At 42.1% G+C, this 27856-nt stretch overlaps 1 protein-coding gene and 1 long non-coding RNA gene across 3 annotated transcripts; one reads left to right on the top strand and one right to left on the bottom strand.

The window, feature by feature from the left end:
- Positions 1-6028: 6028 nt before the first annotated feature.
- On the bottom strand, positions 6029-6909 carry LOC101749495. The gene is made up of 2 exons (XR_212550.5): positions 6456-6909; positions 6029-6378 (listed from the first exon to the last, which is right to left on the bottom strand). It is a non-coding gene; the product is annotated as an uncharacterized LOC101749495 (long non-coding RNA).
- On the top strand, positions 6896-23921 carry RGS10 (regulator of G-protein signaling 10). Of its 2 annotated transcripts, none has more exons than XM_040702899.2 (5): positions 6896-7006; positions 11888-12006; positions 13438-13524; positions 17591-17734; positions 23152-23921. In XM_040702899.2, exons 1-5 carry the CDS (start codon positions 6958-6960, stop codon positions 23248-23250), a joined length of 498 nt encoding a protein of 165 aa, XP_040558833.1. In that variant the 5' UTR covers positions 6896-6957; the 3' UTR covers positions 23251-23921. The 2 variants fall into 2 exon arrangements, with proteins under 2 accessions (XP_040558833.1, XP_015144396.1); XM_015288910.4 differs by having other exon boundaries at positions 20845-23921.
- The last annotated feature ends 3935 nt before the right edge of the window (positions 23922-27856 follow it).

The raw sequence follows: 27856 nt of genomic DNA, 5'->3' as shown, positions 1-27856 counted from the left end.
ACTGTTTTTGAACAAGGGCACAAGTCTGTGTTTTAATCACATGGAACTTTTTTCCTGGTCAGCAATAAAAGATTTTGTTGCACTGTTCATCTATTGAAAAACATAGGCAGTCTTTTATTCAGTGTGATTTAAAAAAAAAAAAAGAAAGGGAGAGTTGAAAGAACTACCTTGTTCCAACTTGCACCTTCATATATATGGATAGCGTGGGGTACTTGAAGTTATTCTGGATTACTATTTTAACAGCAGGAAGGTGTTCTTTTGAAGCTGAGTGAACATTCTATTCTGATCTTATATGATGCCTGCTAAACATTGGCAGGCTTAGGGGGTTCACTGTGTAATAGCATTTCTGTTCTTAAACTGTGCGGCAGTAGCTGCTGGGAAGGTCTTTGTCATGTCTGATTGCAAGTAACTTGAGATTCCAGTTGGTATTTTCTAAAGCAAAAAGGAATTAAAAATGTTTGTGTTTTTTGGTATTTGTCACATAGAAATATTGTTTTCCCCCCGTTGTACCATTGTTTCCAGTCAAAGAAAATGCAGAAATGTTTACTGGACGTTTTTCTTTGAAAAGTAGCACTTCATGATGATGAGTGAATGCTATTTGTCATCTTTCTGGGGATATGTACAGATCTAGGTTGCGTATATGAATGGCATGCTCTGCTCACCAGTATTTAAAGAGTAATGTTTCAGGAAGTTGACATTACTAATGTTTATTTGAATGAGTTATTTTTGCTTAAATATGCAACCACTCATGCTTTAATTAAACCTGGTCTGAACAGTTTTGGTTATTGAAGTGTTCCTGATATGCTGTAAGAAGAAACAGTGCTCTACCTTGCTTCTTAACGTACAGGCTGTCAGTAAGATGCCAAAGTTGCAGTCTTGTTTTATTTAGAAGAAAAACACTTAATGGAGTTGTGTCAAGGAATTCAATGTACTCTGCCTATTTCATGTTGATGAGCAATAACATTTGAATTATTGCAGCTCTTTGAAAGAAAGAGGTCAGTGGGCTTTTGGAGGACCAAAGGCTCTTTACGCTTTAGCCCCTCATCTTAAAGTGCCTCATTTTAATTTCCTGTGTTTCTCCTAGAGAAACTCTCCAGGAGACATCAGGCACACAAAAAGGTTCTGCTCAGAGTTCTTCACCTGACGTGGGGTGTTGTTTCTGCTCGCAGTGCCAGTCATTTTCCTTTGCACAAACCCAGATGCCCACTGATTCCAGCAACTTGGCAGGTGTCTTTTCCAGCTGCTGAAAGGGAAGGGAACAAAGGAAAGTGGAAACTTGTCTTCTGAGGGGGGAGAAGTAGTGAAATGAGACGATGCACGTGCCAGATGAGCGTTGTACATGATACAGCAGCAACAGTGGCAAGTCCTGTTGTCAAACACAAAATCATGACAGGCTTCTGCAGATAGCACAGCAGTATGGGAGGGGTTGTAAGCTTTCAGACACAAATTTGCTTTATGGCCTTGCTTAAAATGATGTGCTTTAAAATTACAGAAATAGGAAATATGTAATTTAGCCATTCTCCTTATTTTCATTTCCTGAGGTACATGTTAAAGAGCCAAACTAGAATACCTAAGTGAACTCAGCAGAGAGGACCCCGAAGAGCAGACTGGGTTAAGCTGCTGTTTTCATTGACATTTGCTTAATCTTGGTCTCATAGCTTGGTGTTTTGTTGTTTGCCTCCGTTGACCTTTTTGTTTGTACAGTTAAAATAGTTTGAAATCGACACTGCTGTGCGCGTTCATTGTCTTCTTATTCTTTAAAAGTCTCTCATTTCTGGAGCAGGGATGGGTAGGAATTAAGAATCACAAGCTCTACCAGGTGAAACACTGAATAATGCTTACATTTCTGAGATGTAAGGTGACTTAGGAGAGCCAACTTGCAATTTAAATATCATGGTTTATAATGAGAAGCTGCCATCTTCTATTTGAGTAGCTCTTTGACCCTAATAAACAGGCAGTTGTTGCTGAGGTACTGTTCCATGATAAATGCTTTTTGCAGTTTCTTTGGCCCATTCAGTGAAGGAAATCTTTCATTCCAGAAATGAGTTCCTTCCTTAAATGATGGGTCATTGAGCATGATGAGAAAGAGCAATTGACACAACTTATTGCTTCATTCAAGTCTTCCAGTTTGAATTTGGGTTCTGACAGGGTGGGGAGAACACTATTCAGTTATTAAAATGACCTTTCAGGTTTGCAGTATGCCTCTTCAGAACCTTTTCTATTTGAGTTTTACTTGAACCTGGAAGCACAAGGATGCTACGTGTTTAAGGTCTCAAAGAAAGAATTGGCCTCTTGCAACTTCTGTGTGCCACAGCTACCATAAGGGATCGCTGTTGTGCAGTCCTGCTGTGAACATTAGAGCATGACTGTTGGCTTTAAGTGCAAAGCTTGTGTTCTGTAGGGTATAAACCTGACCTGTGCATATGTGAATATTCAGAGGGGTCTGAGCATCCACCATTGTCCTGCTATCTTATTTCACATATGCACTTTTTTCATTCATGAATGTATGGCATAATTTTGTAGGAGAAATGTCTCATGTTTATAACTAATTATCAAACTTCAGACTGGCTTTTTTTAAAGTGATTTCTAGCTTATTGTTCCTAGATTAACATTGCCTGCTACAGGGATTTATGTATTCCATGGAATAACAATAGGAAGTTCCAGGAAACCACTCAAATTCCTTCCCAGGGACATTCTCATCAGCCAGCAAGTTACTGTAAATCTGTAATATGCTCATAACAAGACCTTGTTCCAGAAGTGTAGGAGGAGTTCATATATCTTGCTAATATGTTCTGATACAGTCAGTACCTGAGGTCAGAGGATCAGCTTGTGTATGACTGGTTACTGCGTTGTTAAGATTTAAGACTGCTGTGCTGTACTTAAATCAACTACTTCAGAGTATTGTGTTCAGCATCTTCTTGTTTTATGGCCTTTTAAGAAACAGAAGAGATCCCGACCATCAAGATGTATACGTGGAATTTTGGCAAGGTGAGCAGTGCTGTTTTCTTAAGTCCATTTTACAAGATCCCAGCAACAAGAGACGGGCAGAAACTGTGTAGAAAATGGATGTTTCAGTAGAATTCCTCTGCCGTAAAATCTTGCATGGAAGGTATTGCTGTAATTAATTCTGTAAGGAAAGCAAGATGGTATCTTATTAAAAGTGCAGAAGAATGAATAAATCTTAGTCTATAGAAGCCGTAGGAACACATTTCATAATTATTAATTTTAGAAAATACAAATGGATGCTTAAATTGTGAGTTGTGATTCAGTTACTGTTAAAGCTGTGTGTCTCATTTCCGTACCCAGTCTGCTTTGCTGTGTTTTTAATTATATATGCTTCCAGTCAACAGAGTTGTGTTCACCGTACACGTGCGAGGCGTCGGTGTTGCGCTGGCACCTGGTTCTTAGCAGAAACACACTGACTGCAGGTATCATTTTTATCGTTCTTACGCTGCTCTATGAAAGATGATTGTGGTTCCCCTCTATTTCGCGTTCCTATAATTGTTCTGATATTTACAGAGTGATTTTAAAAACGTGTTAATTCTCTTTTTTTTTTCTTCAACCTTCAGGTTTGAACTAGGCTGGATAAAATTCACAAAATCTCCAATGTTTTTATCCCTCCCCACTGTCAGCCCTAATCAGATATAATACAGATGGCCTCGGAATGGTTTTAAGTTGCGATGCTAATTTCTCTGTTCATTTCTCGTTGAATATATGAATGTTGTTTTGCCACGTCAGGTACTTCATTACCGTAAGATTGATCACAAAGAACTGTTTTTTCTTCATTTTGTGTTTTAATGCGTGATGCTGCTTTATTTTCTGAGAGCTGTTTGGAAGCCATGGATGTACGCTGGAGATGAGAAATATTTCACAGCTTTTCAATTGAAAGGAAAATAAAATTTGGTCCCCTTAATTCTTTTTCCTGTACTTTAACAGAAAAACAAAGTGAAGAAATTCAAGAAGTAGAATCGGTTTATCGGTAAGGTTCTTGTCAAGCAGATGCACAGCACACTAATGGAATGTTTTGCTTTTCCACTGTCAGATGCAAAGAACATAAAACTTGTTAAAAATCACCTACTTAAATGGCAAGCTTTGAAATGCTTGCTGCTGTTCTTCTGTGATTTATGAAGAGGTCCAGGTGTAACGTATACAAGGGATAAGCACTGCTGGCATTACTTAGCCAGAAATCGCTTTCTCCATCTTCCATGTTGCTGCTGGGTTTTTGCAGTGTGTGCTTTGACGTGCATAGTGCTGTGAGAGCTGCAGGGACTGAGCAGTGTTCCACAAGATGGGGAATAAAAGCCGATTCTGTAACCCTCCTTACTCTACAGAGCATAACAAATGGAGCAGTGAATCAGGGCTTTTTCCAAGGTCAAGATAAGGGATGCTGCACAAATTCCCCTTTTTGCTCCTGATTCATTTGGGCATATCTGAAACATTTTCCACCAGAGCTCTCTTCAGACCTGTCCTATGCTGCGTTCCTCGCACAAAACCAAGAAGGGTTTTCACTGCATGTGTCTTACCAAAGCATTAAAAACATGCTTCACTGTCTGCTCCTTCACTCTGAAATTTGTCGAGCTCCTGATGGCAAATGCATTTAATGAAGATATACAGAACTTGGTGTGAAACTGAAAAAGGCTTACTGGGTTCATGTTATTCTTAGTAAAAAGTGATTCTTGGTTTTGAAATGAAAGAATATGTGATCCTAACAGTATGAAATCACAGTGCTTTCCCCGAAAGGAGTAGGTTTAGCCACACTGTTGTATTCTAGCATTTAGCCTGACACTGATTTCTTTGTGTTTAAAGTAAGAAAACAAGAAGCTAAAATATTTACATTTAAAACAAACCATCTCAGTTCAGATACTCTCTGTGCATTTCACCATTGGCTTATTTGGAAGAAAAAACTTTAAAGCAGTGTTTGCCAATCCATCATGAACGCTGAGATAAGTGCTTGCGAAGTCTGAAACCTGGGTCTGTGTCTTGAGCCTATGATACATCTAAACAGTCTGACATGATACATGGATTCTTGATTACAGTGTCCAGTGTGTTCTGGCCAGATTTCACTGTGGCATTTACTCTTAACTTTCTGCTGTTATGTATGAAGTCACGTCGTATTAGGCTAGATTGACTAATCTCTAGAATTTATGCTAGCGTTACTTTCTGTTTAATTTCGTGTGAAAAGATTTGGGCAAAATGTCTGATCTGTATTCAACAAATGGAGATTTCCTTTGAAAATCTAAAATCAGGTTGTAATTTGTGTGTAGCACGGGCATTTTCCCACCTGGAAGTCCTCTCATTTAAATGTTCCAAGTGAAGTTTGGGGCCTAGTTCTATAGTGGTGTAAATCAGAAGTACTCCTCTGCTGCAGTCAGTCTAATTGCGTTGGTGTAAATGAAATCAGGGCCTTAAGCAATGAGTTGGGTTTCTCATAGTCTGTTCTACTTGTAGTTGATTAATTTTGAGTCTGTCAACTGAAATTTGGCATTGGAATAAGCTGAACGTTTTGCACATTTTCTGTGATGTTATTCGTAGTTCGTAACGTTCATTATGTTCCAGAATAGACTTTTGTAATGGAAGCAGTTAAGTGTAACTGCTTCCATTTATTTTCAGAAGCAGCTTTTACAATTTAAGGCTGCTGATTACTCTTCAGGATACAAGGAAAGAGAATCTTCAGTCTCCTTGCCTGAAATAATTTTTCAGATGTGTTTCTGCCTTCTTAGGTCTCTTGCACGCTCTCCTTTTCTTTGCTTTCCTTTTTCCTAGCCTGCTCCTACCATTGTCAGTGGGGAATTTGCTGAGTTTTATCCAAATTTTTAAACCTGTCCTCATTTAGGATAATGAGCAGTGCAAGGTTTGTTGTTGCTCGATATGCTGACAAGTAACGTGTGTAGAGAATGAAGCGGGGGAGGAGGAAACAAAAGCTGTTCGGGAGAGCTTTTATGTTCACTTTAAACCGAAATTTCCTATTTGAACACTGCGTAGTGTTGAAAGCAGAAATAAAAGCTGAGCATAAAATATAATCAAATGGTATGGTTTCATTGACTTAAATGTATTTTCAGTCTGTCAGTTCTTGTGGTTCACGCTTCCTCAGGTATATGTGTGATGACTTTGAAGCCTGTAGACGGTATCTTCTGTAGGCGTATGGGGCTGCTGTGTGTTTGATGGCCTGGGGCTGTCAGACGGACCTGTGGGTTGTATTGGCTTTACCCTGTGAAACTAAGGAGAAGCTTCTAGCAGTGTTGTGTGCAGTCTGAACTTCAGAACATACAAATTGACGTGTAGGCACTGCATGCTGTGAATTAAGGCAGTCAGAGCTGCACGTGGCTGTGTACAGGAGTTGCAGAACGAGCGATGCCTGAATCTCTTGTCCAAATTCACCTGGAAGGAAAAAAATTCCCTCATGTCACAAAGCCTGGTGGCGTGGGCCTGGAAATACCCGTCCATACCCGTCCTACTTGCACTAATGGCAATGGCTGAGCGCTGCTGCTGCCCTCGGCAGCGCAGGCACAGCCCGGCCGTGCTGGGTGCTCTGCCGTGGCCGCTTCCCAGGCCGCGGGGCAGCGGGCGGTACCCCTGCGTTTCTGTGAGGGGAGCGCGTCTGGGTCGCCGTGCGCGTAGAGCGAGGGCTAGGCCCAGGTGGAACTGAAGTGCTTGTGGTGAGAAACCGCTCTCATTCATACAGGTGACCCGCTTAGGGCAGGGCGTCGCGTTTCTCACACCCGCTCGGCAAAGGCTCCATAGCGGCAGGCGGCTAAACGGGCAGCACCGCCGCTCGGCGCTCCCCCCTCGGGCTGCCGGGCCGCTCACCGCCGGGCCCCTCACGGCCGCCCCCGGGCTCCTCCGGCGCGGGCGGGAGGCGGCGCGCGGCGCCCGTCAGGAGGCGGTGGTTGGGGCGGGGCAGGCGCGGCCGCCCCCTCCAGCTCCGGACAGCGCGGGGCCGCGCGGCCGCCCCGAGAGATGTTCAACCGCGCCGTGAGCCGCCTCAGCAGGAAGCGCCCGCCGTCAGGTAAGCGGGGAGAGCGCCCCGGGGCCCCGCGGGCCGCCCCGCTCGAGCTGTGCGAGGCGGAAAGCGCGGGCGGGCGGGGCCGGAGCGCTTCCCGCCGGTGGGCGCTGTGAGGGAGCGGGCGGCCCCGCGAGGCGCGGGCTGAGCGGGTCGGAGCCGCCCTCACCGCGGCGTCTCGGGCGGGGATCGCGGGCGCTATGCGAGCCCGAAGCGGGACCGCTGAGACAGCGCGGGCGGGAGGGCTCGGATGCTCCGCCTGTAGAGCGCCGCGAGTCCGTGAGGGGAAGGCGGGCTGTGAGCCGCCGAGCGGAGGGGGTGAAAGCCGCGAACTGAGGATCCCGCCGGGGAACGTCGCCGCGCTGCGCTGCGTGCAGGCAGGAGCCGCGGTCTTTCTAAGAAAAGCCAAACGCGGCGTTTGTGTGGCCTGGTGGGGTTCCGAAGGACGCGTCTGGCGGGCGCTCCCAGAGATGCTCCAAAAGCAGAACGGCCCCTTCGCTTCCTTCCTTATAGTTAAAAGTGGAAACCAGCGGCCGAAAGAGGACGTTGGGCCGTGCCGTGCCGTGCTGTGGTGCTGTGTAGGACCCGTCCGGCGCCGGCTCAGGGAGCAGCTCGCCGTCAGCGGGCGTCTGGCCGCGGGCTTTCCTATGTTTCATAACCTGGGATTATTAATTCCAGACTGACGGCTGTAGCTGGTAGGACTGTGGTGACCGCAGGAGAAGACGTGAGAGGTTTTAATTAATAACGAAGTTCACAGCGTTGTGAAGCATCCAGGTGAAAAGGGAGAAGCACGTGTGGTGCGTACAGGAGTTCTAGAAGGCTGTCAGACATCGAGAAGCGACCTCTTGGTGCTGTATAACGTGCTGTGATATGGTGTGGTGCTTTTGTCGTGCGGTGTGCCCACAGCCCTGTCACAGAGCCCATTGCAGCAGGTAGGTGTGTGCTGCACGCTGTGTGGGAGCTGTCACAGCACACGGTCCTTGTGCAGGGCAGTGCCCCAGCTCAGTCTGTGTCTCTGTATCTCTAGCAGTTTGGGTTTCAGCGTGTTTCGTTGTTGAATGCCAGGGCCAGAGCTGTGAGTTCTGGTCGTGAGTTGTGCATTTTCCTGTCTGCGTTTGATGGATGCAGCTGTTGGCCATTTTTGATGCTGTTTCAGCTGCCAGTTGCAGCGTTACTGGCGCTGCGCTTGGCGTTACATCTGCCCCTTACAAAGAGCCTTTATCCACTGCTTAATGTGGCAATATTGTTGTGTGATGGGGAAAAACTGTCAGATTCTTCCCTGACGTAGCTGTCCAGCTAACTGCCCGCTTGCTAGCTTAGCATGGGCTTCTTCTCGAAAATAATGGTGCGGTTAAGATAAGCACTTTATCATTTGGTGTGTCGGTGCAGCAGCTGGCTGTTGTGCACAGCAGAATGCTCAGTGGAAAGTTTGCTTCGGCAGAGGCTGAGCTGTGTTCTTCGGCGTGTGGTTGGCTGGCTCTCTCTGCTTCTTAGTTTCTCATCTGTTTAACAGATAGTGAGTGTTCTCCTATGGCTTTAGGGAACAGGGAATGCAGTTAGCGTATTTATTTATGACGTGTGTTCTGTGCATTACAGAATGTAAGTGGAAGAACTGCCGTTTTGTAATACCCTTTTTGGTGGGCAAAACGATCTTCCACTTCTCAGTAACAGCAGTGCCAGCCTCCCTCACCTAAGTGACCATGCTAACGTGTGCCATTGGGTTATTCAACATTGGTACCGAGCTCATTATTCCACGTGTGTATGACGTCACATTATCAGCAGGTGATGTTAGCAGGAGAAAGTTATCTGTATAAAAGCTGTCCTTCAGAGGAGGTATCATTTTTAAGGTAATTTAGTAAAATCTTATGAACGTGGGAATTACTGTGGGGAAAGCCTTTTTCCCATCCTCTAAAGTCTTAAAAAAATATAGAGATTACGCATTAAATTTGCTAAATGGAACTCATATGCGGAGCGGGAAGTAATGATCCTAATTGCGCTATGCTTCTGTATTCAGAACTTCATTTGATGGGGTGTAATAAAGCCTCCAGCACTTTTAATATGTTTATAATATCTCAAGGTGTTTCCTCCTGTCACGTGCCATGTGCAGCCTGCTTAGGGTTATGCTGAAGGGGAAGGGTTGTTGCTGTTTTTAGTGGTGCTCAGCCTAAGGGGGGCGCTCAGGCTGCTTGCACCAGTGGCCTCTGGTGGCCTGCCCTGTGGTGGTGTTGGGGATGGGTAGATGGCCTCATGTCCCTGCGGCTGCACAGTGCTGTAGAGAGGATCTGCCTGCGTTGATGCCTGAGACAGGGAATGAGCAAAGGGCTTGCAGCCCATGAGCAGCACAGCAGGGCTCTGGGATTGTACAGAGCTCGTTAGGTGAGGAGGCAGACTGAGAAACAACATCCTGTAGAACAGAGCTCGGTGGAAGGGGTGCTACGAGGAGGTCCTCCCTTTCAGAACCTAAATTTTCTCTGCTAAAGCTGGAGGAGGTGGTAGGAGAAACGGAAAAGATCGCAGGTTTGGGGGAAAGATGATGGAATGTGAGTGGGGTTGGGTTGTGCTGTATAGGCTTGGAGCGGGAGGTGGTAGGAGGGAAATAGAGAGTTGCCTTGGTCAGATGAGAAAAGAGGGAGAGCAGCCAGAGGAAAGCAGGCCAGCGGCGTCCTGGGTGCATGAAAGCACTTGTTCCAGCCTCCTGACCAGAAAATGTTTTTAGGTTCTCATGGCATGCTTCCCTGCATTGCATTGGCTCATTGGAATAAATGTTTTTCCAATGGGTTAGTCATCATTAAAAGCTGCCTAAATATTGGCTGGAAAAGGAACTCTAGAAATAAAACCTCACTCCTGCACATTCCATGCTAAATTACATATTTAATGAAGGAACAGCCTGGTTCTTCAGGCCATGAGCACCTGTGCACGGTGCCACCATTCTGGTTGCATGTGAGAGTGATTGTAACAAGAGCCAGCTGTGCTCTGCTCAATGTGCCTCACTGTTCCCACTGAGACATCACAGGTTTTACAATTGATGCACAGATACTTTGAGTCACATTCCTAAAATGAATTTTGCAAGTGATAATCGAGAACCACATCCTTTTGCATGAGGGAGGGTGAAACTGAGGAGCAGGTAATTCACTGTGCTGTTGCGTCGTGTCCTAAGCCTGCTGTGGTGGTTTAGAGATGACCCTCAGGGTCTGACCTCCAGGCTTTAGCCAGTGGGCTCTGGGTGGGTGGGCAGCTGCTTTTCCTATGTGGGGCTGTAGGTACTTGCTGCTTCAGTAGCGGATCTGGCTCAGCTCTTACCCGCAGGATAAACCTCTGTGGCTTGTGTCCTGAACCTTTCTATGCAGGCATGGAGACTTGCAGTCACGTAAGAAATTCCTGATCGGTGTTGTAACCATATCACAGAGGGAGACTGTGACTGACAAAGAAGAGACAGCATCTGCACATGAAACATTTATCTTGCAGTGCCCGCGTGCTCAGTTGTTTTAGATGCGTTCACTTCTTTTGCATCATCTGTACTGACTTGGGGTTTGAGTGTAGATTTCTCAGTGTTAGGGGCAGGGACGCAGGCTCTGTGGCTTCAGAAAGATTGCCTCTTTTGCAGCTTTGTAATTTCTCTTGTATGGAATCCTGCCAAGTGGAAATGGGGGATTTTCGTTCATTGAAAACAGTTCGGAAGAGATTCTCCAGGTCTCAGTACGACTTTGCTGCACTGCCAGTATTTTGTAGGGTTTTAAGCGTAGCTACCAGCTGAAAAGGGCATCTGATAGTATAGCTCTGCATAGATAGCTCTTGGAGATACTTGATGAGGTTTCGTTTCAGGGTGGAGGAAGGGTTTTTAAGAGAACATAAGCAGAAGTTACTAAGATCTTTATTTCCAGTAAACCGGTAGGGAGAAATAAAGGGGTTATGAAAACAAATGGTACCGTACTGATTACTGTAGGAGCTTTATGCATCTGTTCAGTGTGTAGGGACCCTAAATAGTGCCTGATTGCTCGTGGCCTGCGCTTCTGCTGCCTTCAACAGGCACTGTGAGTGTAAGAGGAAAGAAGGCCAAGCTCTTTGTGTGTATTTTAGAGTTTTTCAGATCAGCAGTAAAATTCCTGGAGTCTTCCCAAGCAATAGGTCTTCTGATGCGTAGCCAGCAAACAATTTTTTGCCATCACCAGCCTTGAATGTGATGTACTTTCTACCCCCTGGATAGAAATATGCAGAAATGCATGCTGTCTGCCCTGGCTGGGTGATGCCTGGCTGGCAGAGAAGTTCTGGGCTCAGCCCAGCTCACCTTACAAAAACAGGATTTCAGAGGACTTGAAAGGAAAGAAGCAAACAAAACGCCCACCCAACTACTGCGTGTCCACATGCAGGTTGACTCAGCTGGAGTGAAGCTCTTCTGTCAGCTGTCTTTCCTCCTGTTAGAGTAAGGTAACATGTTAGACTTGTTCTGCTCAATAAAGTATGGCATTTCTTTCTCATTTTGTTTCTTCCCATTCCCTTGTAGTGATTCTTTTCGTAAAAATAAATGTAATGTGTGTGGCTGACCAGGATTTGATTATAGGGCCAATGTCACTGACTGTAGAACAAAGGCACGCCATCCTTTTGCTACCCCGGCTGCGGTCATTGTGTTCTGCGTGCAAAAGGTGCTTGAACTCCTATAAAGGAATGGCAGTGCCTGCTGATGAGCTCGTGAATTATCTGGCTGCAAGACGTTTTTACCTCTTCAGATGCAAAGAAGAATTCGAATATGTGCATGTGTTTATTTTCAGTTTTATGGTGTTTTCTTTAAAGAGAGCAGCTGTAATCCAAAGGCGCACAGGGGAACGGGGAAGAAATGCCTGTGGTATTAATCACCTCTAACAAAGATGGTGCTTTTCTCAATTTTTCCAGAGATAAACGACAGCGAGGGTCACCCAAGCAGCAGCCGCCAGAGCTTGAAAGGAACCTCAGAATGGGCTACATCACTGGAGAACCTCCTTGAAGATCCAGAAGGAGTTAAACGATTTAGGGTTGCTATATTACCTATGAATATTTATATAAACTAACATTAGGATTTAAAGATGAATGAGCCTCAGTGTAAACGGTGCAGTTGTGCCAGTACTATAGGTACACAGCTTGCAGCCTTCTAATTACATACCCTGAGCAGAGGCGGCAGAGTTACAGCTGTGCTATGTGCTGAGCTGCTGATGTGATGAACTGTTTGCTCTTGTAAGGCATATAGATGTTTGGTTGCATCTTTCTAATTGGATCAGTCAGCTGTTGCACAGATTAACAAATTACTGTTAGGTAAACTATGATCCTCAAGCAATTGATCTCTCTTGCCAAGCATTATTAATTTCTGAGGACCGATCCCACACTCTGTATTCCCATGTATTGCCCTTACTTAAGCAGTTACAAACTGTCACTGAGCCTGAGAGCTCTGTGTAGCTCTTGTTTTGTGCTGCAGCAGCTGTACTGGATAAAAAAAATCTCTTTAATTTTGCTACAGACAGGGGCTCGTGCAGCTTGGAATGCAGGCTTGAGGCTTAATATGGCCTTTTTGCCAAAGTCAGAGGGATTAGCTGTGTGAATAAGGACTAGCGGTCAAGTATGGCTTTGCTGGACCGAGCACTGATAAAAAGCCTGGGATAAAATTATTTCCTCTCAGACTGGTTTGAAAAGCAATGTAAACTAGAATTACAAAGCACTGTAATTACTGCGTGATTTAGAATTCTTATAAAAATTTCTCAGTACCATTTAGTTTTTCACATTACTTAATCTCTATTTTCTAACTCTGAAAGGGAAAACTGAAAGTCTCGGAGTTATAAATATTTCAATCACTGCTTTTTATACATAAATTTCATGTACTTTTTCCCTCTAATTTTAAAATATGCTGCGCTTTTGGGGGATGTGCTTTGTTTAAACACTGTTTAGACACTGCAAATACATCTTCTGCTTTAGTTACTTAAGTAAATTTACTGCCACTGGTTTTCATATTTGGAAACTCTGTTGTTTGCAGAGATTTTACTCCTTAGTAAATCAGAAACAGACAAAACAGGAATCTCAAGTGAGCTGTTGCTCTCATTAGAATAGATCAGTGTACTCACCTGCTAATGAATGTATACATTTTTGGATTTCCTTTTAAGTAATAACTATAAAACTATTTATGCTATTTAAGGGAGACCGAGGAGGCCTTCTTGTGAGTTACTGATAAGCTCTGAGACAGAGCTCTTAAGTGGAGCTCATCGGTCTCCTGGAATGTGCTTTTAAAGAGCTGAATATATTATTTGTGTAGCACTATTTGATGCACTATGCAGTGGTTTTGTTACCCTGTGTTATGGAAACTCGTGCCATGATAAAACCAGCCATGGGCAGCATCTTGTTTGAATAGCTGTAACAGGAAGAGAGAAAAACAATGGAGAAATTGGGTCCTAACATCTGTTGACTTTTCTTTTCCCTAGGAGTTCTTAAAGAAAGAATTCAGCGAAGAAAATGTTTTGTTCTGGTTAGCATGTGAAGAATTTAAGAAAACACAGGGAAAAAAACAGGTATGCTTCCTAAATAAGTTCTACTCATCAACAAGGGTTCCGTAGCAGAAATGGAGGTTGCTTAACGTGCTTCTTATGAGTGCAGATAAATGTATTGGAAGGAATGGCACTGAAGTTATCCTGCTGGAATTGTTTGGAAACAAAATTGGTTTCATTTCAAATCGAAACAAAATGCTGAAGTTGTCAAGTTTCCTGTTAGGAGAACTGAACGTTTTGTTGTTACTTTGGAATAGCAACAATTCAAATTTAATTCAGTAACACTGCATCATGTTTGAAAATATAAAGATGTTTAATTTATGACATTGTAAAGCACTAAAAGTATGAATCCTTCCGTGTTTTATGATAGCATTAAGCTTGAATATGTCTTCGGAAAGTGACTCTTGCAGAAATTGCTTTCTATCTATCTAATGAGCGCTAAGTATTCTAAAAACAACTCACTTATTTTATAACCTGCTTCTCATTAGAAGTGGTTTACCGCAGAAGCTAGCTCACATAAGCTCAGGTTTTGGTCAGATGAAGCAGATTTCAGTTTAACCTGGGTTAAATCAGTTCTGTTTTTGAAGTATAAAATAAACTCTTCATTACTTGACATGAACATGGTTTTTTTTCTTGGTCAGCTGAAACTTGCACGAAGATCAGTGCATTAATTATCTGTTGTGCCTTGTGCTCTCACCGTCCCTTCTATGCAGTTTGGTTTTGCACCGGCTGCTGTCCCAGTGAGGTGCTGGGCTCAGTGAGTGTGAGTGTGCTGGCCCTCCCTCCTGTCCATCCTGGTCCCTGCAGGTAGGTGCAGGCTCAGTCCAGTCATGCTGTCTATTGGCTGCAGAATGCAGCGCTACATTGCTGCCATTCAAAGAAAATAGGCCAGGCCTTTCCTCAAGCCTGATTAAATTCATTGAACTCGCTACTCTAACCACAGCCATGCGGGCTCTGCCTAGAAAGCTGACTTATAGCAAAGTTACAGAGACAGATTTTGTAAGATATTATGCAGATCTTTTCTGCTCCATTCCTCTTGAATGTGAGCCGTTGTGCAGCCAGGATTGCTCGACAGGGAACCAGAGGGAGTGCTGGCAAGGAGCAGCTTGGCTCTTGACTGTTGTATTGGCTCTAGACTAGTGATAGGAACACAGAAGAAGGTGGGAGTGGAGGTCAGACCATACCATTCCATCTTTGTTTTCCCATTTTGGTGAGCTAATACAAAATGCATGCATATTTCAGGATTTGGGAGATTTTCAGTATCTGCAGTCAGGCAAGTAGAGTACTTGCCTAGGCAAGTCTTTGGGTGGACTGAATTGAGCCTGTGTTCTTGTAATGTGGAAGCACAAACTGTTCCTCTCAGCTCAGGAAATATCTCTGTAGTTCAGGGGGAAGGAAAAAAAAGTTATTTTCTTTGTGGTTCCTTTAAAATTGAAGTTAAAATGGAAATGTAAATTTAGTGAAGATTGGGAAGGAGTTACGCCAAGTTTACTTGTAAATAGCAGCTCTGCTGCCACCAATATGGTCCTCATTTTAGGACACGTTTAATTACTGAAACAGGAGTGGTGGCAATAAGTGAATGATGTTTAAATATTTTATTTGGGTTAGTCACGTGCTTGTTGCACTTGTGACTTAACAAAATAAAAGGCATGTCCATTGCACTACTTTCCAAGGTTTAAATATTTCTTCCCTTGCAACTGGGCTTGAAGAATTACACTTCATACAGCAAAGAATCTTTTCAAATATTGCAGAAATTTACCTAAATACATCAGGAAGTTTTGTGGAGGCCATCAGAACAAATATGAATGTTGGACTCTATGATGTTGAAGGTCTTTTCCAACCTAAATGTTTCTACGATTCCATACATATTCAGCAGTTCCTTCTGCTACCACTTGTGTGGAATGTGGCAGCAGTTATACAGGACTAGGTCATACTACCCAGCTGCTAATGGCTGGAGTCTGTTCTGATGAGCTCTGGGACTTCCATCCACCTCATTTGGGAACCGCATGTGCTTGAGAGCTGAATTTGACCTTATGAAAGGAAGTGGGAAATAACCAAGTGGGAAGTAAATCCATTTGAATAGTGAAGGGGATTTCTGTAGACAGTACTTTGTTTTCCAAAGTCCTGGCATGGATGCTGGGGCAAGCACACAGTTGTGAGAACTGTCAGAAGTCCTTTAATAGCCACCTGTGAGGAAGGTTCACAGCCCAAGTGTTTAGAATTCAGAGTAGAGTCCCCTGTGCTAAGGCATTAATTTCAGGCTAATGCAGATCAAAGAATTCCACCCACTGAACTGGTAACATTCTCCTCTGCTTGAACCTGGCTTTCCCTGAGTGTCATCTGGGGAATGTAAAGCTGCCAGTAGGTTTATAACTGTAACTTCATTTACTTTTCTAGTTTTATTAAACTGATGCTTTACTCCTGGAACATAAATGTAGCTTAACAGTTGTTCCACATGAAGCAGAACCTGTAGGGGTCAGTTGTACATTACCATATTTCTGCAGTACTGTAATGTCAGCTCTCCTGCGCCTCTCCAGTGACGTCACCCCCCTCCACCACAGTGCTTTCACTTCCTTTCTTTGTCATTCTTCCTCACAAAATCCAGAAATCCACCCCGTTTCACCAACCTCCCGCGCAGTCTCCTTGTTCCTGCCAATGTTCTTGAACTTCCTCACAGTACTTCTCTTTTCTCTCACGTTTCCCTTTGGGCCTTCTTTTACTTTTTCTCCATGGTGCCCACCTAGCTGAGGTTAAAGAGGCCACACTTCTGACTGACTAATTGCTCATTTAGAACAGACCTGGTGTACTCAGTGTCTCCTGATCTGTGAAACTGAAAAGATCAAGGACTTTTATAAAGCACTTAATTGTGACCTAGAGACCTGAGATAAAACAATTTATTCACCAGATGAATAATCTGTTTTAAGAAGGAGTCCTTCTGGAAGATGTGTCCCTTTCAGCAGAGAGAGAGTTAACTCTAGGCATTACAAATTGTGAAACACATGTTGCTTTTCTTCTAATTATCACCAAATGTTGATTCTCAGCTGTAAAACATAAAAGAAATTCCACAACTTGTTCATGGGCAAGGGTTTAAGTGCTTCCTTCTTCAAGCTCACTTCCTGCCAAAGATAGTCCTTTAGTTTGTGCTGGTCCAGAGACAGTTGCATGTAAAATGTAATGGGGATTACTGACAGGTACCTACTGCTAATTATCTTTCTGCACCTGCTGTTCAACAGGCCTTGCTTTCAGCATGCAGAACTCAGAATGCTGCAGCAAGGCTTATTTGGCAGTATTCTTCCTGGCTTTCTCTTATCTGATGGGCTTGCATTTAATTTTAAAGGATTTTGGCAACTTGTACATTGCTTTGAACCTTAGGGATAATGGTAGGTATGGTCAAAATGTTATCATTGTTACTGATTTAGCAGGAGAAGACTGTTGAAATCAGGGCAGACTGCTTTATGCAAGTAACACCTACCCGTATTTATCAGCTTTCAGGGCCTCTTAGGAGTCTTCTCTTTACTGTTGGCCAAAAAACAGTTGTGTTTCTTTTGATCTTGTACACAGTGTTGTATGTGAGCTGCCCTGAGGTAAAAACACAGTTATGACAATATATGTAAGCTGTATTACAAGGTTATCTAGAAGCAGCATGCATTATGTACTCATTTGCTTAGTTTTGCCTTACAGTGAGAGTAAGTTTCCACAGTATTGTTTTTCCCTCCAGGTTTTTGCACATCCCGATTATCTACTAATAAAAATTGTTTTTTAAGTAATGAAGATGGCCTCCTTGGTAATTATGTGCAATTTTACATTGATCTACGTTATTTTAGCCAGATTTCAAGATCACAGATGCTGTTTAATTTAAGTGCTGAATACACCCACCTTCCACTAATGTCAGGACAGGAGTTGGCCTGCAAAGATAGTTTTTCTCCAGTACAGATAGGTATCTACTTTTGTTTTGTTTCCTTTTAAACTCAGGCTGTTTTGTTTTTAAGGTGTGAACTTCAAGAGGTACATTAGAGGAGTGCCCATTAAAAGTTTAACAAATTCAGTGAATATTTCCAGTTTATAATTCTTTAAATGTGTCCTTTTGCAGATGCGAGAAAAAGCTAAAGAAATATACATGACTTTCCTGTCAAATAAAGCTTCATCCCAAGTCAATGTTGAAGGGCAGTCGCGTCTGAATGAGACAATTTTGGAGACACCTCACCCTCTAATGTTTCAGAAGCTGCAGGATCAGGTAAAGATTTCTTCTACTTGCATATGCCTTAGCTATTGTCTGCTTTTAATGGACTCTGTCTTGTAAGCACAATCTGATATAGGAAAGTTAGGATTCTGCCTACTGCTGCTACCAATGACATGGATTGAATTAGCGATTTGGCTCCTAGGTTGAAACAAAAATTAGTAGGCATGGAGTTGATTCCCTTCCTCTGTAGAGTTCCTAACACAGACAGCATGTGTCTGGTACCCCAGGTCTTGCTAGGGCCACTTGGCAAGGAGATCTGTGCGTCCATGTGAATTTCAGTTCAGGACTTTCCTGGAAAAATGGATGAAGTTTGTTCCTGGGTTCCTCTGCCGGTAGCTTGAGAGTTCACCCAGTGACTAACTTTGTGCCTGCATTTTCCTGTGTATTCTCTCGTGCTGAGTCACTGCTGATGTTTGTTTCTGTAGTTGCCACTGGTTTCCTTGAGAGCTCAAGATTCTTCTCTTTGCTTCGTTTTGGTATTTATATTGATGTGAATATAATGAAATTTTCTGAAAAGCCTCCTCTTCTGTAACACACAAAGCTTAGAAGAGGAGTTGGCACCTGCTTTGTATTTTCCTACAGAAATTGGGAGGTCTGGTAGAAATTAAGTGTTGTATTGCAGGTGGTAAATTTTCTTAGTTGTTAGCTCCCTTTAAATTGCAGGTTATGAAGTGAGTTGTTCTCATCTGCAGCTTTCCAGCACTTGCAGTCTGTACTATTTTTAATTACTGTACCATCCTCAGGACTACCTGTATGTTCCGTCTATCTCTTTATGTTACTTTTTGTGGAGAAACAGTACCCTGATTTCAACTTATTTCACATCGGGCACTGACCGTGTTAGCAGGGTTCTGGCTCCATCAGTAGAAGTGATCGACTGATTGAGAGGGAGGACCAAGGTAGAAGCGAGGGGGGATCAAGGGCTCTGCTGCTTTTCAGGCAGATTCCTAGTCACTAACAGTGGAAATGTCTGCAACTCAATTTCCACATGAAAAAGCAACATTTTTCATGGAAGAACTTCTGACTTGGGAAAAGAGAAAGTACTCTGGCAAGTCTAAGCGCTGCAGATGAGGGTAAGTGATTACATGATTATGAGTGTGGCTGGACAGGCTACCAGAGTTAGAATGTTTTCCAGCTTTACAAATGAGTGTGCATGTCAACAGCCAGGGGTTAGTCAGCTCAGAACTGAAAACATGCTAGCCCAGTGATAGAAGAGCCCCACTCGTGTGGGAAATTTTAAAACCAGAATGCAGAACATTTGGGCTGTTACAGGTTTCCAACGTGTGAAGCTTCTGTTTTTTTGCTGTTAGATAATAGTTCAGGAAGAGTTACATTATTCTTGTTTTTGATTCCTGTGAAGTTATGAAGAATGCTGTGTGTGTGTGTGTGTGTGTGTATAAATATATGTATATATACATACACTTAAAACGTGATCTCTAAAGAACTTTGTTAACTACTACAGGCAGTGTTTGAAGTATAAAAAACCAGAGTCTAGAAGCTCTGGCTTTTCATCCAGAGCTTGTTTGGTTTCTGACATGGATGGTAACTAGCACTTCAGTGCTTCAGCAGACTTAGTGATTTAAATGGGGGCTGCTTCTGTTTGCAGCAGTGTAGCCTTGAATGTACAGCTTGGAGGCAGTTGTTGCTGCTGAAGAGTGTTGAAGTGGTTCATAGGAATGTGTAGATGTCAAAATACTTGCAGGGTAAGTGTGCCTGCTCTACAGAGGTGTTAAGAGCAAGGAAGGAAGCAGAGAATTCAGCTTTTGCATGTGGTTATAAAATCTTATCTGTTCTGTGTATTTGGCCTACCAGTTCTAGGGGTATTCAGAGAAGATCTTGATCCTGCAGTGCTCTTGCTGACTTAGGACGTTTTAACAGGCAGTGTCTTCCTCACAACTTTTTTTCCTGTAAGCAGATTTGATAAATATATTGCATTTAGCCAGCCCTGGAATTGTAACCTGACCTCGCTTATCTTTATTAATTTAGGCCAATATCAAGGTGTTTGGGGATTATTTTTTTAGTCTTCAAGACTCCCACAGTTGAAATGTAAACTTACCTATTTAAATAGGTAAACAAGTGATGGTTAGTAAAGGATTTTTCATCATTTATTTTGCATGGGGCATGTTCCAGAACTGACAAGAAAAGTAAAGTTCTGTTTGCTTGTCTTTGTGTGTCTGTTCAAGCTCCTTGCTTGAAAAATAAAAAAGGGGGGAAAAATAAAAAAGGTACTTTGATATTTATTTTTCCTTGCAAACAATTGTACTACCCAGTTGTATTTCCAGCTAGGAATGAGGCCTGTAAAGGCGAAGCTCCAGTTATCCACGCATGAATTATCCAAACATGCAAGCCAGAATACAGAAATTCCTCCTAGAAATTTGGTTACTTTGGGACAATCAAATGTAATGAGTCATGAATAATGGCTCAGGGAGGCTTCTCCAGTAAAATAATAAGCAGAAGTTTGGACTTTACTGTTGCCTTGGTTATAGTTCTGAGGCTTTCTTTTTTTCTTCCTTGTTGTTTTAAGACCAAGCAAAATATAGCCCCAATTTTAACGCTGACCAAACTCCAGCCTCATCTCCAAAGTCTTTTTTTTTTTTTCTTTCTAGAAAACTCCAAATGAGTTCTAGCTTTTTTGTCTGAAATAGGTACAAATAGAAGAGAAAACAGATGTGTGGGCCTAAACTTGGGCCCTGAAAGAAAAAAGCTGTTTTCAGGCCGTGCTTCCAGGCTGGATGTATGCTGGCTGTAGAAAGATGGGCAGGTCTTCAATTCTCTCAGTGCTCTGCATATATAATGGACTATTGCAGTTAGAACAGTACATAAAAGGTACCTGTCTTTCCTCAGCTCTGCTTCATTTGTCTGGGTAGGTTTTCACTGGCTGTCAGGAAAACTGAAATCTGATTCTTAAGCTAATCTAGGCTTTATTGCAAAGCAGTGAGTGTGGAACCTACAGTCTTGTTTGTTATGTGCAGTCAACGTCATGATTTTAGTAATTACAGTACTAGCTTTACTAACAGAACGACAGCAAATTCATATACTGTCCTTTTAATTTAAAATGTAGTTTTAATGAGATCGTTGTTTTTTGTATTTTTGTCTCCTCTTACCAGATATTCAATCTCATGAAATACGACAGCTACAGCCGCTTCTTAAAGTCAGACATATTCCTAAACCATAAGAAGTCTGAGGAGCAAGAGGAGAATTCGTCAGAAGCTCAGACTGCAGCTAAAAGAGCATCAAGAATTTACAACACATGATACAATGGATCTCATTAGGAGAGGCAATATAATAATTAAATTACACTCAGGAACAGTCTAGGTTTATAGCAGTTACATTTAGGGCTTGCAAAGTTCAAAACCTTTTTAGGAGATACTTACCTTCTTAATTGCTTGAATGACTAATTGTTTTTGCAAGACAGCAAGTAACCAAGCACCTATCGAAAGACTGTTCCCTAGCTAAAAGGCTGAGCTATTCCTCCATAGTATGAATTGCATTTAATATTTCATAAGTTGAGCTTTCAATTTTTTTTTTTTTGTGGGGCATCGTGATGCAAAGAAATGGGAGATAGGAGGTTTTGTCATCCATATGAGGTTTTTGTTGTTGTTGTTTTTAAATGCTTGCCTTCTGGTTTTTATTTCTGCCTGGCTTTTAACTTTCCATGTTGTTGGGAGCAGCTGTTGAGGAGTATGTTTTTAGTTATTTTGTGGATGAATCATTCATAGGAAACCAAAATTGAGGGACAGCACCTTTCAGGGTTAGGATCAATAGAATCGGGTCTTACTCCTCTCTTAGAATGTCACTTTTTCTTTCAAGGTGATAGATGGTTTGCTTTGCCTTTACTTATGATTCAAAACATTTGCCTGGTCGTGATTTTCATTTCTGTTTTTCTTAAATTTCTACGCAAGGTTTTTGCTGTAGACAATCACCTTCTTCACAGAATGGAACCTATTCTACCTTTGGAACCAAAGTTCTTAAATAGGTTCTCAAAGTTCTTAAATCTTAATAGGAATCCCTGAGGAACTCCTAACAGCCACTGGGAAATTTGACAGTTGAAATCCCACCTTAGGGTATGCTCAGTTCAGCACGTCCTGCATGTCAGCTCAGTTGTCCGTCACTTCAGCATCAGGTGCCAGTACTAGAAAGCAGGTGTTTTTTCCTAGGCCACCTCAGTCCTGCAGTGTGTGGCAAGAGTCATTCTTCAGAGGGCCAGCCAACGAAGTCTGACTTGGTTTTATTAAAATCTTTCTACTAAAAGTCAACTTGCCAGTGTTACTAAATTGCAGGTACAGATGGAAAAGCAGAAATAGCTACAAGCTTTATTTATGAGTTTCAGTGTGTAGACTATCTCTGTTTCACTTTCATTATTTACTCTTTCATTTTTTGCACTGCTGTTCCTGATCTTCTGTTTATGTGTTGGCTAGTCAGATTGCAGTTAGGTTTTGATATAGCTTTGTGTTATTTTTCCCCAGGAAGATCACGTATGTCATACATTGCTGTCACTATCAGTGTTTTTAAAACTAGGTTTGGGCTGTAGATTTTGATGATACAGATTCTTTTAGTGGACTTGATTATGACTTTGCTTAACTCTGATCCATTCCTGAAGGTTATGTGTAAAGAAAATGGTTTCTGTGCATTTGTGTCATATTTAAGAGCAGGAATGGGACTTCTGATTCTTCTCTCAGAGCTAAATGGCCTGTTCATTCTTAGGAAATTAAATTTTAAAAAGGAAATGATGGAACTCCCCCCAGATGCACATTCAAAGATGAAAATCCACTCATTGCATAAAAATTACCTTTTATGCTCCCAGAGGATTTAAAAGTGAAGTCATACTCTTGCTTCAGGCACTTTCAGTGTTGTCTGTCCTCATACTTAATTTGTATTTTAAAGTTTTTCTGAATAGGAATGAAGTAATTATGTGCATGAATCCTTTTGTTTTAGTGCGGCCTAGGAACTGCAACTGTCCAGTTCTGGACTTGCCAACTATTTGTAATCTCAGGCTCACCTCTTCTGAAAATTTATTATCACAGTGAATTCTTAACCCCTTCCACTGCAAGGGATGGAACTTCAGATACAATTAAGTCTTTGGGAGCGAGCCACTTGAACACATTTAGGGGCTGAGATGTGTCTCTTCCCAGTAATTATGGCAGAAGTCTTTGTGATGTAGAAAAATGTAGGGTGGGGGCCTTCATGGGGAAAGTGCAGAATGAATTCTTACTACATTCATCAGAGGGATGTGCAGTAGATTCATTTTTAATCATATTGATTTTTAAAAATGCACAGTTAACAGAGAAAAGTGTTTGACTACCAAGTTTTAAAATAATAATAATAAATTAAAGCAATGGTAGGGCATTAAGAGAACATACCTGTTTGTAACTGTTCATAAATGACTCTTTCCTTGGCAATATGTTCCCTTTCAGGTACTGTATTATTTGTTTGGTAACAGCAAATGCCTCGTGGGAGCAGACACAAAGGTGCTCTACTCTGCTACCAGCCCAAAGCTACGCAAATATGAGTGAGTTTTTTCAGCAGCACTTCAATGCCTGTGATGTTTTGAAGATAATATACCTAAATCCACAAAATTCTTAATTAATTCTTAATTCTTAATTCTTGTATTTCTCTTTTGCCTCAGCACTGAAAAGTTTGTTGCCTTATTGTCTGTGTTTACAAGATTTGTGACGTTCCATTGTATTTTTTTGTTTTAGTTAAAGAAAAAGCAACTAGACTTGCAAGATGCAGAAATCAAATTTGTACTGATTAGATGGACTATATTTCTCATTAAGAGAACAAATGAAGAAAAACAGTGCAAGCAGATATCTGTAATTGCAGCATGTATGTACATGGAGAATGTTATTGGCTTCTGATGATATAATCACTGATCCAACTTTGTGAAATATATATATTTTTCTCAAGGAGACATATAACAAAAGAAAAGCTTCACTATGAGTAAATCCTGTGTTCCAGTAATAACTGTAAACTTTGTGTTGAACCTCATGCTGTGAGTATTGATTACTGCTTTATTTAGAGGTCAAAGACAGGAAAGGTCTATTCCTTTTCATAGAATTTACGCTGAAGATGTAAGCAGAAAAAGCAAGTAAGAGAAGTTTCATACCTGATCACATGCCTAAAACTCTACCCTAATGTGTGTTTCTCTGCTGAAAATTAAAATATTCTACTAAATATTACTAAATATGTGTGCTGATTGCTGTTTTATTTTGAAAGCAGTTTGAGCCAAGATCAGTTAATGTTCTGTAGTTATCCCATTTTCTGCTTTCATTCTCTGTTAACACAGTTGCTTATGTTTCCTCACAGTATGCTTTTTTCCTGAAAGATAAAAATGGGATGATGCAGGGGGTTTTGTTTAAGTGATTTTCTGCTATGTGCTCAAACATGTGACCCCAAAACAGCAGAATATGCTTTACCTTCACCTCCCATTTCTTTGTTTTTATTACATTTCTTTCATTATGCTTGTTTTTCGAGTTGGATGTGGAGAGTTTTAGACAAAGGTTCAGAACCTGCTTATATTTTACTGAAGGTCCAGATGGACTCGAATGAGTAGCATTTGCATCTGGGTTAGGAACGCGCTAGGTCTCTGGTACAGAGAGAGGAGGACAGCAGATTCAAATTTGAATTTTGTTTCTATTTTTTTTCCCCACCCTAAAAGCAGAGCAGCAAGCCTTACAAACTCAACATATTATGCCAGATATCATCCCACTAGTACACCAGGACAATGGCTTATGTCATAGTGTTCTTTATCCTGTCCCACAAGGAGGTCTCTTGTTTCCAATCCAGCACAGTTCACGTCCAAGGGCCTAGAGTGTTCCTTTGCTTTTAGTAGTGGCTGTGCCAGACTGGGAGGTATCTTCTATCCAAAGGATCCACATATCTTTATGGTGTTGCCATACACGTACTCGGCAATGCTATGCGACTTCTGCTCATGGTGCAGTAGGAGCTTTGTTATAAACAAGTGAAATACGTTTTTCATCAGTACAGCTTCACCTCATATCTTGGCTGATTGGACTGACAAATGAGTTTCATTTAGGAGTTAAAAATTACCCAACACTAATGGATTTGGGAAGGTGAAGGAAGAAAGAAAATGTTTTATAGATCTTGGTTCTCTGTGGAAAAGTGAAATAATAGCCAAATTTAACAGCACCCTCTCCTGGTTCCTGGGGGAATAACATGTAGGGGATATCAATATGCTACTTCTGCAAATAAAGGAAGCTAACAGTTGTGTTTTCTTTTTCCTCAAATCTAATGAGCTTGTTGAACTTTCTGTAGGCAATAAATGCAGTTAGGTTAAAATATCAAACTGAAGCGGCTCTGCTTATTAAAGGCATTCAGTATTGCTTTGATCTAAGCATACCTAGAACTTGAGAGCCCCCTGGAAATCTTAGCACATAAGGCTTCCACAAAATGGCATGTCAGCACACACTTCAGCTGGCAGGAGTGCAGTTGAAGCTGTATCAGCATTAACAATTGTGGTTTCCGTTTTTTGCAGTCCTGTCGCAGATGCCTGTGGGATATCACTGCTTGAGACCACTTGATTAGATAGACCTGAAGTGTTTTTTCCATGTCATTAATAGGAAGAGGTGGGACTTGAAATACTTGACAAATTCATGCTAACAATTGCAGCAGTACTGCTCTTAATGGTGCAACAAAAAAAGGCACCAAATTAGAAGTAAAATAGAATGTGCTGTATTTTTTTTAACTTATGGTCTGGAGAAACAGCCTAGTATAATAGTTTCTCAGTTCCTTTTCTGTACATACCATGGTTTGAATACAAAGTTTAGCTGCTCTTTCACATCTGCAGCACACACAACATATAGATGTCACTTTTTAATGCTTGAAATGCTACGGGACCAGACAGCAAAGAGCATAAAGAAAAAGCACAAGGCCCTTCTGTTAGTCTGCAAAAACACTGAACGATTACAAAACACAAAGATTGAAAGACCAAAGACAGCACTGCTACACATCTCCCTAAGACCAAATAGCACATGACCAAGTCAGAGTGGCCGAGTTTTCACATTTCCTGCGGGAGCATATCACTCCCCAGTGAATAGGAAATCCATTGCTGCTGCTTTGCTAGTTCTGTTCAACAACATTAAAGAACAGGATTCTGAACATCCCAACCAGGATACTACTTCTTTCAAAACCACATTAAAAGATTAAAAGATGACCTCTTGGATAAAAATTATAAGCTGTCATGTAATGAACATAGCAGGACTCACAGAATACCTCTGACTGTTCCTCACTGCACATCTCTGACACTATATCTCATTAACGAAATATTAAATTAACAGGCTTTTTTAGAGTGAAGCTTTCATCCTGAAGCTGAAAGACTATGAGCTGCCTGTTTCTTCCTTTCATCCCTTTCCCCCACCCACTTCCTGTTCTACTGTAAAGAAATAAGTGAACTCTTTGTGATCTCTGCTTTGGGAAGGTTTCATCTCCAAAGCTGCTTAGTAGATTGTCGACCAAGCCCCCACTAGCAGATGGCTGGAAGTGACAGCAGCACTGCAAAGAATTAAGTAAATTATTTCCATCTCAGGATTGGTCTTGTTCACTACGTTATGCAGCTTCTAAGCTCTTTCCATCCACTTGGATGAATATTTGTGTATCATTTACGGAACATGAACAAAATCTCTGTGAACCAAGATTTCCAACCTCAAGGCAAGTTGTTATTTTTGGAGGCATCGTTAGGCTTTGGGCAAAGGCTTAAGGGAAGTCTTATCCTCTGTAGTTGGGCCAATAGCACTGTAAACTTCAAGATGAACTGTCTTTTTCTGAGCTCATGATTAGGCAACAAACCAACCTCTTACTAACCCACTAGCAGCAGTCAGAAAACTACTGAGCATGGCAGTTTTTTTTTTTTTTGTAATTGTTTGTGTTTGTCATTTTGACTCTTGGCTCTGGTTTGCCAAAAATTCCTTTCATGTGAAAGTGTGGAACGCTCTTCTATGAGAGGGAAAGCTGCCAAAAACTGAATTGGTCTTTTTTCCTCTTGTTTTATTCCCCCTCTCCCCCACTTCAGAAGAGAGACAGTGAGCTAGAAATACAGAATTTGGAAGTGATTAGGTTTTTTTTAAAGGGCTCAGCATTTTCAGTGAGGAATACCCAGGGATACCAGTGCAACTGACCCCCAAGAGGATGGAGTGAACAAACAGGAACATCACACACCTGAGATCTGCCAGCAGCAGCTCGTGCTCAAGGTTGTGCTGCTAAGGTTCAGCTCTGTGCATTTGTAACTGAAGGCACAGGAAAGCTCTCAAGTTGGAGAAGGAAAAAAAAGGGGAGTAGGGAGCAAATCAGCCTACATACAAAAAGGCCTTCATGATTTTCTGAATAAAAACGTATATAGCCAAAGCAGTGACCATGTGACATAAATGAAGGGAAGGGACATTAGCCTGCATTCAAGCTAGTTTCAGGTTTGATCCCATGAAATGACTGAAGTGGAAACAAGGCTATTTGAACAGTGCATCTGTGCCATTAGTTGCCTCACTGCCATTTCTTAGTTTGCCTGTGTATTGGATGAGCTGAGTACTATAGTCTCTAAAAGCATGACATGGCTATGTCTGGCCAACTTCAATTTCACATATGTGGCAGCAGTCTCCCATTGAGCAGCATCTTGCTTCAATGCATGTCTTACTTCACCAGGTCAGGAGATTTATGAGCATCTGGGCTACAGCAGAACAAAGCACCCACTTCAAGAGGCTGTGCAGCCCTCACCTCCCCCTTTCTCTCCCATCCCAAATGCTCTGTGGTCTTTGCCCTGCTCCTTAACCCCTCCTAACTTGTGTAAGCATAAACACTCTGGGATTATTACTTCGATTTCCTCCTTCACATCCCACCTCCAGAGCTTATAAATACAGCATTTAGAGGTGGTTTTGCCCCTGGGTGATTCGCAGGCCCCAGCTGCTGTGCAAGCACTGATGCCTGGAACACTGTCTTGCGGTTTCCAGGGCTATTTGCTTTCTTAAAATCTTTTTCTTGTGGTGCCTTGCTTATTTGTCTTTTCCTCTCCTATTTTTGCATGCAGCAAAGAGAAAGTGGCAGATAAAACATACTATAGCATAAACTATAAACTGAACGTCTATTCTCATCAAAACGGTGCTGCACTGCTCT

This window comes from Gallus gallus, chromosome 6, assembly GCF_016699485.2.
Source record: "Gallus gallus isolate bGalGal1 chromosome 6, bGalGal1.mat.broiler.GRCg7b, whole genome shotgun sequence".
In the NCBI taxonomy this organism is placed as follows: domain Eukaryota; kingdom Metazoa; phylum Chordata; class Aves; order Galliformes; family Phasianidae; genus Gallus; species Gallus gallus.
The sequence above is the reverse complement of the archived record's forward strand: the minus strand, read 5'-3'. Positions and strand labels throughout refer to the sequence as shown.